Raw genomic sequence first — 16,221 nt, 5'->3', positions numbered from 1 at the left:
TCATCCTCGCCTTCACTGTGTCGTGGCCAGCTCTAACGTGATCCCGTCCTCGCTTACACATGTGCCACCAGTGCTTGTGGTCACGTTCTCGTTGGTTTAGGCTCGTTCTTTCGTCGTTCGTCCACCACCAACTTTGTCGCAAATCGTTGTTTTGTGTCACCACTAGCTCCATCGTGATCCTTCCTCGCCTACACATGTGTAGTCATGGCTCGCCACCGCGTCGTCGTCGACTTATACTCAGTTCTCCGTCGTCCGTCCACCACCACTTCTGCTCACCACCGTAGCTGCACCTACATCTCGTCGAGCTCGGGCTTCTTAGATCAGGCCTAGGACAAGGCGTGACGCAGATGGGAGCTCCTATTCCCCGCTTTGTGTGGTGGAAAGCGAAGAATCGCGCACCCTCCTTCCCGTGCGCGCTTTTTGGGCCGGCCCAAGTGCGAGGTGGGGCGCCCTAAATTTTTTTTGCTTGTTTTAACTTTGAAAAGTGTTCACGAATCCCAAATTCGAAAAATGCTCATGACTTCATAAAAAATGTTCGGGATTGTTCATGAATTCAAAAAAGGTTCTAATTTTCAAAAAAACATGAATTTAAAAATGTTCATGAATTTAAAAAATCATGATTTTGAAAATTATCCGCAATTTCAAGAAATGTTTGCAATTATGAAAATGTTCACAATTAAAAATTGTGTGGTTTTGAAAAATGTTTGAGAAATACAAAAAATGTTCTCAATTTCGAAAATCATCTATGATTTCAAAAATTCTTTGCCACCTCAAAAAAAGTTCGCAAGTTTAAAAAACGTTCACATATTTTTCAAAAATTGTTTGCCAATCAATATGCATCATTTTCAGAAAAAAAAAATACGAATTTAAAAAAACATTAGTGGATTTGGAAAAACTTCAAAAGTTTGATAAAAACTTTGCGGATTTGAAAAAAAATAAAAGGAAAATTATAAATTATAAATGTTAAAATAAAAAAAGAAAATTGGCTCAGGAAAGGTTCTAGACTTTCTCAAAACCAATGGGGAATAAACAAAAAAACGGTCGTCTCTTTATATAGAGGACGAGGCATGCAGGAGAGTACGCCTTTGATTACTATTCCTCAAGCAATGCGGGGAATAGGATCCGCCAATGCGGGCGTTTGCTTGGCAAAAGCCCATTGAATAGGAACCTCCTAACTGGCGCATTAAGTGCCAGTTGGTGGTTCTAGCGCCCACGCTCTGCTGGTAATGGTCGAACCAACATTAGGTAAGGCGGATTGCTCGCAGCACACCTTCGAACGCTTTTGTTCAAGGGTTTACAGATCTGTAGTTGACCAGTTGATGGGTCAACCATTGACTATTAAAAAAGATTTTTTTTGGAGAAAATCACAAGAGATGATAACTTCATGAATGTAAAATTGTTCATGGATTTTCAAAAAACTGTTCACAAATTTTTTAAAATGATAAATTTGAATAACAAGTTCATCGATTTAAAAAAAGTTCATTGGTTTGGGAAAAATTTCACAGTTTAAAAAAATCATCGATTTTTTTAAAAATCATTTTTTAGAAAACTAGTTACAAATTAAAAAAATCTCATCAATTTTTTTAAAATCATTGATTTCGAGAAAAATGACGAAATCCAAAAAAGTCCATCAATTTTGAAAAAAGTTCGTGAGTTTGAAAAACTATTTCTATATTTTTATAAAAAATCACAAATTTTAGAAAATATTCAACGATCTTATTAAGAAAATATCTATGAAAAAAATTTCACCAATTTTGGAAAAAAATCACGAATTTGAAAAAAAAAGTCCACGATTTTGGGAAAAATTCACAAATTTTCAAAAAAGTCCATCATTTTGAAAAAAAATGTTCATGAATTTAATAGTAGTTTATCAAATATGAAAAAAACTTCATAAATTCGGAAAAAGTCCGCACATTTATGAAAGAAATAGAAAACAAAAAAAGAAAGGGAAAGGAAAACCTAATAAAATAACCCGGAAAATGTGAGGAGCGAACCAGGAAAAGCCTGTTTGTGAAGCTTCCCAAAGCCCAGGGGCTTCCAGAACTGAAGGAAGTGAAAATGAAAAAAAGAAATAGTAATGCGGAAATCCAACTCGGTGCACAGGCTCATCTACTCCCGCTTAGAAAAAAATCAAATAAATACTAAAAAAATCCAATTTTTTCATGTGGTACATAATTTGATGCGTGAGGTCCGCTCCAAATTTTAACTCACTTGGACATATAAGCAACTCTCGGAAAAAAAGACAAATCAGGTCAGAATAGTGCATGAACAGTAAACTTTTTTACAAACCCCGATTTTAACTTTTTTGCCAAAAGCTGCTAAGATGTCCAAATTAGTTGAAATTTGGAGCGGACTTCACGCATCAAATTATCTACAACACAATTTTTTTTTAATTTTTCTTGTATTTGTTTTGATTTTTTTAGCGCGGGTGCAGATGAGCCCAGGAGCAGAAACTCCGCGCCAAATTTGATGTGTGAGGTCCGCTCCAAATTTCAATTCATTTATACATCTGAAAAGCTCTCGGCAAAAAAGACAAATTCAGGATTTATAAAAAAGTTTATTGTTCACGCACTGTTCTGATCCGATTTGTCTTTTTTTGCCAAGAGCTGTTCAGATCTCCAGACGAGTTGAAATTTGGAGCGGACATCACGCATTAAATTATCTACCACACATAAAAATTGGATTTTTTTCTTAGTATTTATTTTGACTTTTTTCTGAGCGGGAGCAGATGAGCCTGAGCACCGAGTTGGATTTCCGCAGCTGAGACGCATTTCCCAAATATTAATGGGCTTGGCCTAGCTAAATATGGGATTTTGGGCTTCAGATGTGCCCGCAAATTATAAGCCTAACCCTAAAAAAACGTGTCAGAGCTTCCTCGTCTACGCCTTCGAGCCCGGTTTACGTACTCCTCTCCCCTGATCTCAAACAAAAAAAATCGTACAGTCCTCTCCCCGTTCCCCCAGCATCTCCGGCATGCGGTGCCTCGTCACGCTCCCGGCGGTCGCCGTCCCCGGCCGCCGCCCACATCCTAACCTCAAACCCCGCCGCAGAAGCACTCCCGTAGCTATCCTTGGAAGCTGCCGCTGCGGCCGCCGCCACCTCCTTGGTGCATCCTCGGCCGCCGGCCTCCTCCATCTCGTCAACCCCCCGTGCCTCGCCGCCCCAGCCATCGACCCCGACGTAAGCCCCTTCACGCCCAATCTTATTCCGGTCACCAATTCACAATCTGCGATGCAAATTACATGGCTTCGTGACAATCTTATATTTTACTTGGTGTGGCTTTGTGCAGGTGATGCTTGAACGGGTGCACCCAGCGAGGCCTGGCTGGTACGAGAAGCTTTACGCGACGGCCATGGACAAGGGCATGCAGTCTTACGAAGCCGAGGTGTATAATTTTCCCCTAATATTTGTTCCACTGCTTTATCATACCCAAGTTTGTCACGTGTTAACCAACTTCCAAGAGACAACTCATCATAGGATTGCGTCTGTGTCAGCAACTGGGCAGCTAACTGAACCCACCGAACCCAAATTCTCGGATGTTTCAATCTGTGGTATTGCCGGTCTGGTTTCCTATCTGAAGGAATTGCACAATATGACATCGTGAGCTCGTGATTTGTGAAGCGTCTCAAGTGACGCATACCTTTATTTTCATCCGGTGAGGAGATAAATATCAGAAGTGGGCACTTGGAGTGCTGTTCTGTTAAGTGTTAGTACTACTTATTTGTTATATCCATGATCACCTGATCAGTAGTTTTAGCTTGACTATAAAAAATACAGTCATATGTTTTCAGGAACGGAGATGTGATATTTACAACGTGTTATGTTCTCACTAAACATTTCACTTGGTGAAGCTTGCAGATTGCCCAGTATAAATCGGATCTCTTCTCCCAATTGTCAGTTGCGGGGAAGAACATTCTGGAGCTTGGTGTTGGAACAGGCCCCAACTTAAAGTACTACGCAAGTGCTGATGGGGTAAATGTAATTGGGGTGGATCCTAACATGTACATGGAGGAATATTCTAGAGCAGCAGCAACTTCTGCTGGGCTTCCGTCATCAAACTTCACTTTCAGAAGAGGGGTATGGAAGTATGGTGCCTTATGATTGTGGAATGTGGAGTAGGTATATATGCCTATGTTTTCTGTTAGCATGAGAACTGTTTTGTACACATGGTGTTACTTAGGTTGGCGAAGCTTTGCCAGCAGAAGACGGTTCCATGGATGCAGTTATTGGTACATTGGTGTTATGCTCTGTAAAAGACACCGATATGGCATTAAGAGGTAATAATTCATCTTTGCAGCAGTGATTTTTAAGTTTTGTATCATATGTGAACTTGAGAACATACCAGTTTTTGACACATTCTCTCTACCGGCAGTTCATCATCCGACAAACAAAAAGTATTGGCACACAGTTCTTGTCTAGCTGAAAGTCGTTGTCTTTTCCTTAGTACTCCCTTCGTTCCATATTATGGGACGGAGGGAGTAGTACCGTCTGCATTACTGAATTATGGTGCATGTCATGTTGGCGATGCATGTGCCTATACATAAAGACCACAGAACACATTATGGGCTTCCATTTTTACCTATCACACTGACCTAAGTTTCATTTTTACATTTTGGTACTTCCTTTCCTTTTAAGGCATACTTGTTTTGTCATCTCCATCTTTTCTGTTCTTTCCACCTTACGTTGAGAAGACATCTGAGCAATCTTTCCCTTCATTTGCCCGTTACCTGGAGAATACACTTTAATCCGTAACAAATTAGAACCGCCATTTTGTATTTGAATAACTCTGAGCATCAACTTCTGCAGAGATAAAGAGAGTCCTAAAGCCGGGTGGTCTCTACCTATTCATTGAGCATGTTGCTGCAGCAGGTACCCCCAGCTACTAGCATACATAACCTCTGGTGGTTGCTTGTTAATTGTTATTCTATGTTGAAGACTTCTATCCCTGTGATGCTGTGCATTGCTTGATCTCCTGCTTATTTTGTCCGCTCGTAGATGGTTCCTTCCTCCAGTTGGTGCAAGGTGCCCTTGATCCTCTGCAGCAATTTGTCGCTGACGGGTGCCACCTCACCAGGAAAACAGCTGACAACATCAAGGAAGCCGGGTTCTCGAGCTTGAGCCTGAACGATGTGCGCCTGTCATCTGCGTATATCGTTAGCCCCCATGTTTATGGTGTAGCCTATAAATGACATGCTCTGCCTGTTTGGGATGGAGCCCTGCGTGGTTTATTCTGAGATAAAACTCGTACTAGCACATTTCTGCTCAGTTAGAACAACTCCAACGGGGCGATCCAAACGGACGGCGATTTCGTCCGCTTTTTGTCCGTTTGGGTCGGCAGCCCGCCTGGCGTCCGCCTATTTTAGATATGGGTCGGCAGGGCGCCCAACGCGCCAACCCATATGTGCCGACGTGGCTGCCTGGCCCCCCTATTTTTTGCATGATTGCATAGTTTGAATCAAAATAAAATTGTTTTGGACCGAATAAAATTGCATAGTTTATTACAAGCCAAATGAAAATAAAAATGTCTCACATAGCTGTCACATAGTTTTGCAAACGAATAAAAAAAGATACATCTATTGGTTGCCAACATGAGCCCACATATGCTCAACCAAATCATTTTGCAGTTGCAAGTGAGTTTCTCAATCACGCATGTCTAAATGAAATTGGGTGAACTGTTCAAACGTTGCCGCTACTCCATGCTCAGTCACAACATTCTCACCCTGAAATTGAAACCCTTGACATACAGACGTTCCGGGCGCTCCTCTTCTACGATCATATTATGCATGATCACACAAGCAGTCATCACCTCCCACAGTTTTTGCGTGCTCCAGGTATTAGCAGGATACTGAACAATGCCCCATCGAGATTGCAAAACACCAAAGGCACGCTCAACATCCTTCCTAGCTCTCTCTTGCTCTTGGGCAAATCTTTTCCTCTTCTCTCCGACAGGGTTGGGTATTGTCTTGACAATAGTGGTGTCCATTGAGGATAGATACCGTCACCCAGATAGTATCCTTTGTCGTAGGTGTGGCCGTTGACAGTAAAGTTCACCGGTAGGTTGTTGCCTTCGGCAAGCCTAGCAAACACCGGCGAGCGCTGAAATACCGGCAAGCCTAGCAAACACCGACGAGCGTGCCGGTGAGGATCTAGCCGGGCGGCGAGGCGGCTTCTTGGTCGGGGGCGGTTGTGTGGTGGGGGCGGGGGGTGGGAAGCAGTCGGTTCCCGGCGGCAAGACGACGGTGGTGGGCGACGTGGGAGTGGGCAGCGTAGCTGGGCGGATGTGGAGGTCCCGGCAGCTCACAGAGTCGCCGACAAAAATGGGCGGCGGCGTCGGCGACGGAGGAGGAGTGCGAGGGTTGCTGTTGGATGGTGGAGGGCAATGTGACACAGACCAGCGGGCCTGGGGGGAGGAGTGGGCGAGCGCGCGCGCGTCCGTCACGTGTCCGCGCCGACGCAAATCTGGCTAAAAAATGGACCGGGAATGGGTTGCCCGCGGACAAAAAGCGGACGCGCGTCCGTTTGGGTCGGCGCGTTGAGCCGCCTTTTCTGTCCGCGCCACCCAAACGGACGGCGGTGGACGAAATGGGGTCGCCCCATTGGAGTTGCTCTTATTGCCCCTGGAGGCCTTTCCTTTTTTTCTTGAGTAACTTTGCTGGGCGACCCTGTTTCTCCGATGCTCTTCGTCCTCGTCATCGACGTGCTCAACTCGCTGATCACCCAGGCTGCGACTCGCGGCGTTCTCCAGAGGCTCACCGCCCGGCATGCCGTCTCCAGCATCTCGCTCTACGCGGATGATGTGGTGGTCTTTTGCCGCCCGGACAACACCGAGCTCAACTCCATCTGAGAGAATCTGCGGATCTTCGGCGAAGCCTCTGGGATGCATACCAACTTCTCCAAATGCGCCACTCTCCCGATCCGTTGCTCCCCCGAGCAACAGGCCGCCGCCTCGCAGGCTTTGAGCTGCCCAGTCCTGCAATTCCCTACTACCTACCTCGGCATTCCGCTCTCGGTGAGGAAGATCCCCACTTCTGCGCTTCTGCCCCTGATCGACAAGCTGGCGCGCAAACTATCCACTTGGCGCGGCTCCATGCTCTCGCGTGGCGAGCGGCTTGCCTTGGTTCGTCACGTCCTCTGCGCCATGCCCATGCACCTCCTCATGGCCATGACATTGAACAAGAGCATCCTTGGCCAGGCAAACAAGATCATCCGCAGCTTCCTCTGGATCGGCCGCAAAGATGCCCGTGGAGGCCACTGCCTCGTTGCCTGGCCTAGGGTGTGCTGGCCGCTCTCCTATGGCGATCTGGGCGTCCGTGACCTTCACCATGTCGGCATCGCGCTTCGTGTCCGCTGGCTCTGGCTCTAGTGCACGGACGAGGCGAGGTCGTGGCAGCACCTGCACCTTCCCTCCGATCCCGAGGTGGCCGTCATGTTCCGCGCTTCTACTACTTGGGCCGTGGGGGACGGCTCGTCCTGCCGATTCTGGCTGGACCACTAGATCAACGGGCGAACCGCGGCGGAGATCGCCCCCCTCGTCTTCGACCTCGTCCCGCGCGGGTGCCGCAAGAACCGCCTGGTGCGCGATGGCTTGCACCTAAGGACCTGGGTCCAGGATATCCAGGGCGCTCTTGGCCCTATGGCGCTACTGCAGTATGTGGAACTCTGGCGGCAAGTGCAGCTCGTCCAGCTCTCCGATGCCCCCGATGCGATCCGCTGGCACTGGACGGAGTCTGGGCATTACCCGGCCAAGTCCTGCTACGAGCAGCTTTTCATCGGCTCCATCCGCGACCCCCACTGGGTGCCCCATCTGGAGGTCTTGGGCGCCTACCCGAGTGAAGATTTTTCTCTGGCTCACCACCCTCGATCGCTGCTGGACAGCGGCTAGGCTGGCGCGCCACAACCTCCCGCACGCCGACTCATGCCTTTTCTGCGATCAAGACACCAAATGTATCCAACACATCCTCGCTCGGTGCTCCTTCTCGCGACAGGTTTGGTTTGACATCCTTGCTTGGTGTCGGCTGCCTATCCCCCCACCGGACCCTGGAGCAGATCTTCTCTGCTGGTGAGAGCGCTCCTGCAATGCCTTTCCCGCAAGCGCACGCAAAGGCTTCAACTCTCTCGTGATGCTCACGTCCTGGGAGCTATGGAAGCATCGGAACGGCTGCGTTTTCAACGGTCTTCATCCCTCCACCACTAGCCTATTCGAGACGATCCATCAAGAGGCATTACTTTGGGCTTCCGCCGGAGCCAACGGCTTGCACAACATCGTAGGCATAGGCTAATACCCTCTCTTTTTGGTTTGAGCAGCCCCGGCTCCTGCTGCTCGGGCTTTGAGCTTTGCGCCGTCCTCTCGTGTACGCCCAAAAGTGTAATGTCCGACCTTATATTCTATCCTACCTATCAATGAAAGATATGCAAGCTTTGCGTATTCGCAAAAAAAAAACTTTGCTGGGCAGGCACTTCGAATACTACAGTTGGTTGCACTTCTATGAAATGGACAGGGGCGGGTGCCCTTTTCTCTCCCTGAAAAAAATGCAGGTCTTTCCATAGGCCGAATGACCTACCAAAACGTCTTATATGTTGGAATGGAGGTAGTAAATGGGTTAGCTATGCTTGATGAAGGGCTAGAAAACATTAGCATGGTAAGGACTAAGGATACATTTGTGTTTGTTAGGTTTTGGCCACGCAGCGCTTTGTCTCACCTGATGCGAGACGGGAGCTCCTAGTCCCCGCGTAGGCGTAGGGCGATAGGAGTCACCCAAACGCGCACCCTGCAAGATACAACATGCGCCCTTTTGGGTCAGCCCATTTGTGGGCAGGCGCGCCTACTTTTCTTTTATTCTTTTTGTTTTGTTTAGCTTTTTCTTCTTCAAAATAAATTTGGGGATTCAATAAATGTTCAAGAATTTCAAAAATGTTCCTGGATTTTAAACATAATTTGGAAAGTTCAAGAAATGTTCACTAATTTGAAAAATGCTCTTCATTTTTTTAAGTGAACATTTTGAAAAATATTCCCGAATTTTAATATTATTCTAATATAACATAAAAATCCTGAATTCAAAAGAATATGCACGAAATTTTAAAACTGCTCCCTGCATTTTAGTATGTCTTTCACAAATTCAAATAATGTTCACAGATTTTTAATATGTTTTCAAAAATATAAATATTCAAATAGTTTTAATGCATTTAAGAAAATTGCCGATTAATAATAAAAATGACCGATTCAAAACAATTTCAAGAAGTACAAAAGTTGTTCCAGGAATTAAAAATGTTTTGAATTTTAGAACAGAAAACGGAAAAACATAAAAAAAGAAGAAGAAAAACCTAGAGAAAAAGGAAAATAAAAGTTCGGAGAACCAATTGGAAAACAGAGAAGCAAAACACAGAAAACAGAGGAAATGGACCGGCCCATTAGTGCGGGCGATAGTGTGCGTTGGGTCGCTATCCCCCGACCCAGGCGAGAGAGCCGCTATCTGCTGCTTGCTGGATCCTATTCGGCGCCCTATGCGAAGAGCAACTAATTAACGAGCGCTCCTTTCGGAGCCTTGCAACGATCAATGCCACTTGGCGCGCTCTCGGCCATTCACCACGTGTCGCGCTCTGGGCGCTCCTTCCGGATTTTTTTTTCGCACGTGTTTTCAGCTTTTTAAACGGGTTTTTTCCGGGGGGTTTTTGACGTTTTGCTTTTTCACCGGTTTTCCCTAGCTTCTCGACAAAAAAATTGAATTTTTTTTTGCGCAAAAAAAGTTTTTTTTGCAAGAGTCGCGTTTGTGCTTTCGCGAGAGGAACAGCCGTGCCTCTTGGAAACGAAAAAAAACACATTTTCTGTTTTTCTTTTCCTTTCATGAGAGGCACGGTTTTGCTTCCGCAAGAGGCACGTTATGCTTTCGCGAGAGTCACGGCCGTGCCTCTTGGAAATGAAAAAAAAAACATGTTTTTCTGTTTTTTTCTTTCGCGAGGCACGGTTTTGCTTCCGCGAGAGGCACGGTTGTGCTTACGCGAGAGTCATGGCCGTGCCTATTTCGGAAAGGGGAAAATATGTTTTCTGTTTTTTTCTTTCGCAAGAGTCACGGCCGTGCCTCTTTCGGAAAGAAAAAAAACACGTTCTTTGTTTTTTTTCTTTCGCGAGAGGCACGATTGTGCTTTCGCGAGAGTCACTGCCGTGCCTCTTTCGGAAAGGGAAAAAACCGTGCTCCCGGTTCGGTTTTTTCCGTGAAAAAAAATCATCAAAACCTATCAACATGGGATCTAATTTTGAAGATCTCGACGCGAGGAATCCAACGGCGAAAACAGTTCGACATTTGGACGCATGGTTTAAGAGATAAAACACTTTGAATAAACTGATCTACGAAAAAAGGAAAAACTCTCAGGTTGCAACAAGTGGCGCACATGCAGCGCGCCACTTGTCGCAGCCTGGAGAAGTTGGAGTGATCTCCACAAGGAGTACTCCTTAACTAGTGATTTCGCCCTCTGCGCTTGATATAGCACACAATCCATAAATGGGCGCATACCCCTCCCCCCCCCACCACCACCCGGTCTGCTGGGCCGGCCCATCTTGCTTTTTTCCCTGTGTTAAAAACACCGCAAAAACTAATGCTAGTACTGCAAGTCAAACCGAGGACGTCCTGCTCACTAGTAAGCTGCAGTAACCACCGCGCCATAACCAACTGCGTGCTAACTTTCATATTTTTACGTCTTTTCTTCTTTCTTTTGTTTCTTCTGTTTGTGTTTTCCTGTTTTCGTTTTTCTTTTTTCTTTTTCCTTTTTTCCTTCTTCCTAGGTTCGATGAACTTTTTTCAAATCCATGAAATTCTTATTCAAAATCGATGAATTTTTTTATCAAATTCAATGAACTATTTTCAAATTAGGTGAAGTTTTTTAAAAATTCGATGAACCTTTTCCAGAATCCGATGAACTTTTTCTGAATTTGGTGAACTTTTTTTTAATTCGGTGAACTTTTTTTCAAATTCAATGAACTTTTTTCGAATGGGTGAACATCTTTTCGAATTCGGTGAACTTTTTTCGAATTCGATGATTTTTTTTTTTGAATTCAATATACTGTTTTCGAAGGACAAGAGTACATACTATAGCAAACCGGTTTGTTTTTTCCAAGAAAACCAGTACATACTGTAGCACTTTTTGAGTGAAGAAAAAAGGTGATCGAGCGGGCAGCTTTTTTTGTTTTTGAGCAAGCCACGCAGCAGCTAGCGAGCGAGCCGCGTGGGAGCAGACCATCGAGCGAGCGAGCGATCGAGCGGCGGCAGCCAGCGAACGTTGCTGGGCCAGGCCCATGCAAGCGAAGCAGCGAGCGCTGGATTCCCTAACGGGCGCTAAAGGCGCCAAGGAGGGGGTCTCCTGCAGCTTGCTGCGACACAGACTGCTACCTCGCCTAGTGAGCCGTCCCAGTATAACATGGGTATTCAGGTTGACATCACCCTGTCGTCTATGATTTTTATTTTACTTTATTTGAAAGATTTAAATTTACATCAGAAACATAAAACTATGAACTTCAAAACATCTTAGCATAGTGTAAGAAAATCTGTAGCGCAGTTCTAGAAATTTTTAATGAATTGCAAACAAAAGCTCATGAGAATGAAAAATGTTGGAGCGTTTCAACAATCGTATGCAATATTTTCTGCAAACTTTGTGTACAATACAAAAAACTTGTTCTTATAATATAAAAAGTTTTGTACTATTAAAATAATGATGTCGAAATATTCCTGCATTTCAAAAAAATGATCGTGACATTTTGAAAAGGTTATATACAATATAAAAAATGTTCAAGTAGGTTCTACACACACACACACACACACACACACACACACACACACACACACACGTGACTTTTCAAATATATATTCACATGTTTCTTATATTTTCCATTAAATATTAAAAAAATACAATGTAAAATAAAATGTTTGCGTAGTTCAGAAAAATATTGTCGTTAAAAGTGTTCAATGTTTATTTGGGACATGTTACCGTATATTTCAGAAATTCTGCCAAACATTTGTTTAAAAAAACTGTACATCATGTATCTGCAAAATATCCAACATGTATCAGAAAAATGTTTCCTGTGTGCTCTAAAAATGTATGATTATTTGGAAATGTTACCATGTATTAGAAATTGGGTTGAAAATATATATTTAATAAAACATCATGTATTTGAAACATATCCAACGTGTATCAGAAGATGTGTCACGAGTGCCTAAAAATGTACATCCTGTATTGAGAAAAGGTAGATATGAAAAAAAGAAGAACCGATAAAGAAACATAAAAGAAAAGCAGAGAACCAAGGAAAAAAAGGAAACTGATAAAAAAATGGGAACCAAAGTTTTGTGCCATTAATCATAGAAAAAAGGTTTTGTACCATTAAACAAATGTATGTGGAAATACTCTCGCATTTCAGTAACGTGTTCGTGGCATTTTGAAAAAAGTTACATACAATGTAAAAAAATGCGCAAGTAGGTTCAACATATATTTTTTCCAATAAAAATAAACGGGACGTTTCAAAAAATATGTTCACATGTTTCATAAAATGTGCATGAAATTTTAACAAAAAATATAATGTAAAATAGAATGTCGTGTAGTTTATAAAAATATTGTCATTAAAATTTTACAATGTGTATTCAGGAAATGTTGCCGTATATTCGAAAAAATATTCAAAACTTGTGTTTAAAAAACTATACATCAGGAATTTAAAAAATGTCCAACATGTATCAGAGAAATGTTTCACATGAGCTCTAAAAAATGTATGTGTATTTGGAGAATGTTACCGTGTATTCAACAAATGTTTCATGTGTGCTCTAAAAATGTACACCACATACTGAGATAAAGGAGACACGTTTTCAAAGAAATAAAACCGTTAAAGAAACTAAAAGAAAAGCAAAGGACCAACAAAAATGAAGAAAAACAAGAAAAAAACCAAGAAAACCAAGGTATAGCAAAAAAAAACGAAAAACATCGACAAAACAAAGAAAACAAAGTAAAATGGAAAAACAATCAATGAAAAAACAAAAACACAAAAAGAAGGAAAAAACAAAGAAAACCATAGCAGAGCGAACCAACGGCCTGATACGGCATGTGCAACCGTGCTAATGGACATGCGACATATAGGATTTGCTACCGCACCGGGATTAGGATCCCCCCCCATGAGAGAGAGAGAGAGAGAGAGAGAGAGAGAGAGGGTGAGTTCTCTAGTGGGCTGGCTTAGTAGGGACACGTAAAAAAATGTTCATGTAATTGTTTTTTGAAAAAATGTACCATTCCGAAAAGAATGTTCGCATCTTTCGGAGAGTATGGTCATGGTATTTAAAGAAAATATTTATACTATTTAAAAATGATCATATTATTTTTTTGAAATAGTTGTACCATTCAGGAAAATGTCCACCTCTTTTGAGAATATGATTGTGGCACTAAAAAGAAATTGTTTATACGATGTATAAAATGGTTACATAGTTTGAAAAAAATGTTCAACATGCATTTGTAAATTTGTTTGCATGTATGGGAAAAATGTACAAACATGTTCTTGAAAAAACTAATCCATCATGTATTAAAAATATATTCAACGTGTACTAAACATAATGTTCCATGTGTATATGGAAAACGTACAGTGTGTATTAAAAAGTAATAGATACGTGTTCAAAAGAATGGAGAAAAAGAAAAGCTAAAAACCGATAAGAACACCTTTATCGAAATAAGAAAAACACATAGAAACAAAGAAGAAAGAAAATCACACAGTACTTTCTAAAACCGCTCCAAACGAGACCGTATAAGCTCCCCAAAACCGCTCGGTAGAGCTACAGTATTGGGCCAGCTTGCTAGTCTCGCGCCAGAGGCGAGTAACCTTGGGGGTTTGGCGAGTTATAGCCTTGGGGGTTTTGGCCTTGCTATGGGGGAGATATAGAATTGGGTGTTTTGGACTCGCATATAGAATTGGGTGTTTTGGCATGGTAACATCTCATTATCTGTTGTTGTTGTTGTTGTTGTTGTTGTTGTTGTTGTTGTTGTTGTTGTTGTTGTTGACCTACTATGGCAGTATTTTGTGTGACATGTTTTCTTTCTTTTCGAGGTACTACTAGAATATGGATACTCAGAATGATTGGGATACATTTTGCCAAACATGTCACACTAAATTATTAAGAGCATCTCCAACAGCTAGTGCATATTTTGTTGTATATACGTTCATATCGACAATGGTCCATAATGATTTCGTATTATACACACCCGGTAAATTTTCTATTTATGCTCTCTAGTATATTTTAATTGTATTATTTTGTAACAACTGAAATGATTGTGTGTACAAAATATAAAAAATATGAAGCAAAAACGCTCTCCGGCATATTGTCCATAGCATAATCCACATTGGGAAATGATCCCGATCACCCGGCGGATTCAGAGCGGGCGTCCGGCGTCTCTAGCGCGCGACGTGTGTCCCGTATTGGCTCATTCTCTAGCGCGCGACGTGTGTCCCGTATTGGCTCATGCAGTGAACTGCTCTCTCCTTTATCTCAGCCTAGTCACTCATTTCTTAACCGATTGAGATCCCCTTTTCTCTCCAATCTCTCTCTATCGTTTCTCGTTTCAGTCATGGGGAGGCCGCCTGCACCACGCAAACTGGCATCGTTCGTCGGGCCGCCTGCACCACACAAGGTCCACAACTGGCAATCGCCGCACGGCCGTTGGCTGCAGCGGAGTGGCCGCCGCAGGGCCGTTCTTGGCATGGCCCATCGGCCTCCTCCACGTAGTCCCCGATCAACACCAGACATGCAAATGCGATAGGGGAGTTGCAAATGGTGACGGCGAACGACGACGATGCTGCTGCGACATGCAACGACAACGGTGGGTGGCGTTTCTACATCATTTACATTGTAAAATTTCTGCAACATCATCTATGTTACAAAAGTTTTCTTCTCCAACATCACCTATGTTGCAAGAAGATGAACATGAGAAAAAAAATCTGCAACATGACCTTTGTTGCAAAAGTTTTCTGCAACCATTTGTTGCAAAGGTTTCTGCAACACAACCTTTGTTGCAAAGGTTTCTGCAACATTACCTCTGTTGCAAATGTGAAGAACGCCACTCGATGGCACACTATCCGACGGGTCGTGACCCAACAGATCTTTTAAAAAGATCAGCCGGCAGACGCGTAGCACGTCCCATCCATATTTGGAAAATGTCTACTTATCATCTATATTCAGACAATGTCCATCGATATGTACACAATATCGAGCAATAAACTAGACAATCAGCTGGAAAATGTTTTTATTTCTCATATTACGTATATCTCATATAGACAACCATTTGGACAAGTTGAGATGCTCTAAGAGAAAGTACAATAGAATGATGTAGGCATGTTATAAGAGATGCCACATCAGATTTGTACCTAGTCAAAGGAGAGAAGAGAAGCATGCTACAAGCTTACAGTCAGCTGTAGCACGAGACCCAATAAGCTTTGTGAGAGAAAAATGTGGACCATATATTAATTGTATGACATACTAGTATGGCTAATTATTGTAATGGTGGGCTATTAGAGCAACTCCAACGCAATGATCTAAACGGACACGGATTTTGTCCATCTTTTGTCCGCTTGGGTCGCCCTCCACCTAGCGGACATGCGGCAGACACATGCGGACGCTGAATGCAACCAACACACGACACAAGAGAAGACAAGCGTAGAGTAGCAACACCGGCGAGCACCTCCTCCATCTCAACGACACCAGCTCCGGCGGGCACCTCTTCGTGCCGCTCCTCCGCTCCCCCTCGCACCGTCGTGCCCCTCCCTCCTCGTCTTGTCCCTCCGCTTTCCCTCAAGCCGTCGTGCCTGAAAGATCGAGGATGTCGCCTAGAGGAGGGGGGGGGGGGTGAATAGGCGCTTTAAAATAATTACGGTTTAGGCTTGAACAAATGCGGAATAAACCTAGCGGTTAATTTGTCAAACACAAAACTTACAACAACTAGGCTCACCTATGTGCACCAACAACTTATGCTAAGCAAGATAAGCAACTATGTGATAGCAAGATATAGACAAAGAACAATATGGCTATCACAAAGTAAAGTGCATAAGTAAAGGGGCTCGGGTAAAAGATAACCGAGGCACGCGGAGACGATGATGTATCCCGAAGTTCACACCCTTGCGGATGCTAATCTCCGTTTGGAGCGGTGTGGAGGCACAATGCTCCTCAAGAAGCCACTAGGGCCACCGTAATCTCCTCACGCCCTCGCACA

General features: G+C 43.6%; 1 protein-coding gene across 1 annotated transcript; it reads left to right on the top strand.

Moving 5' to 3' along the window:
- Positions 1 to 2,901: 2,901 nt before the first annotated feature.
- LOC123134538 (methyltransferase-like protein 7A) lies at positions 2,902 to 5,255 on the top strand. The gene is made up of 6 exons (XM_044553775.1): positions 2,902 to 3,180; positions 3,290 to 3,385; positions 3,859 to 4,077; positions 4,181 to 4,277; positions 4,807 to 4,869; positions 4,996 to 5,255. Exons 1-6 carry the CDS (start codon positions 2,974 to 2,976, stop codon positions 5,187 to 5,189), a joined length of 876 nt encoding a protein of 291 aa, XP_044409710.1. The 5' UTR covers positions 2,902 to 2,973; the 3' UTR covers positions 5,190 to 5,255.
- Positions 5,256 to 16,221: the final 10,966 nt, after the last annotated feature.

Source organism: Triticum aestivum, chromosome 6B (genome assembly GCF_018294505.1).
Source record: "Triticum aestivum cultivar Chinese Spring chromosome 6B, IWGSC CS RefSeq v2.1, whole genome shotgun sequence".
Classification (NCBI taxonomy): domain Eukaryota; kingdom Viridiplantae; phylum Streptophyta; class Magnoliopsida; order Poales; family Poaceae; genus Triticum; species Triticum aestivum.
This window is presented reverse-complemented; position numbering and strand designations above follow the sequence as displayed.

Excerpts from the sequence above, each read along its gene's own strand:
- LOC123134538 (XM_044553775.1), top strand. The coding sequence starts at position 2,974 with ATGCGGTGCCTCGTCACGCTCCCGGCGGTCGCCGTCCCCGGCCGCCGC. Across the intron at positions 3,181-3,289 it reads CCCCAGCCATCGACCCCGAC|GTGATGCTTGAACGGGTGCA; the intron begins GTAAGCCCCTTC and ends GGCTTTGTGCAG. Across the intron at positions 4,870-4,995 it reads TGAGCATGTTGCTGCAGCAG|ATGGTTCCTTCCTCCAGTTG; the intron begins GTACCCCCAGCT and ends GTCCGCTCGTAG.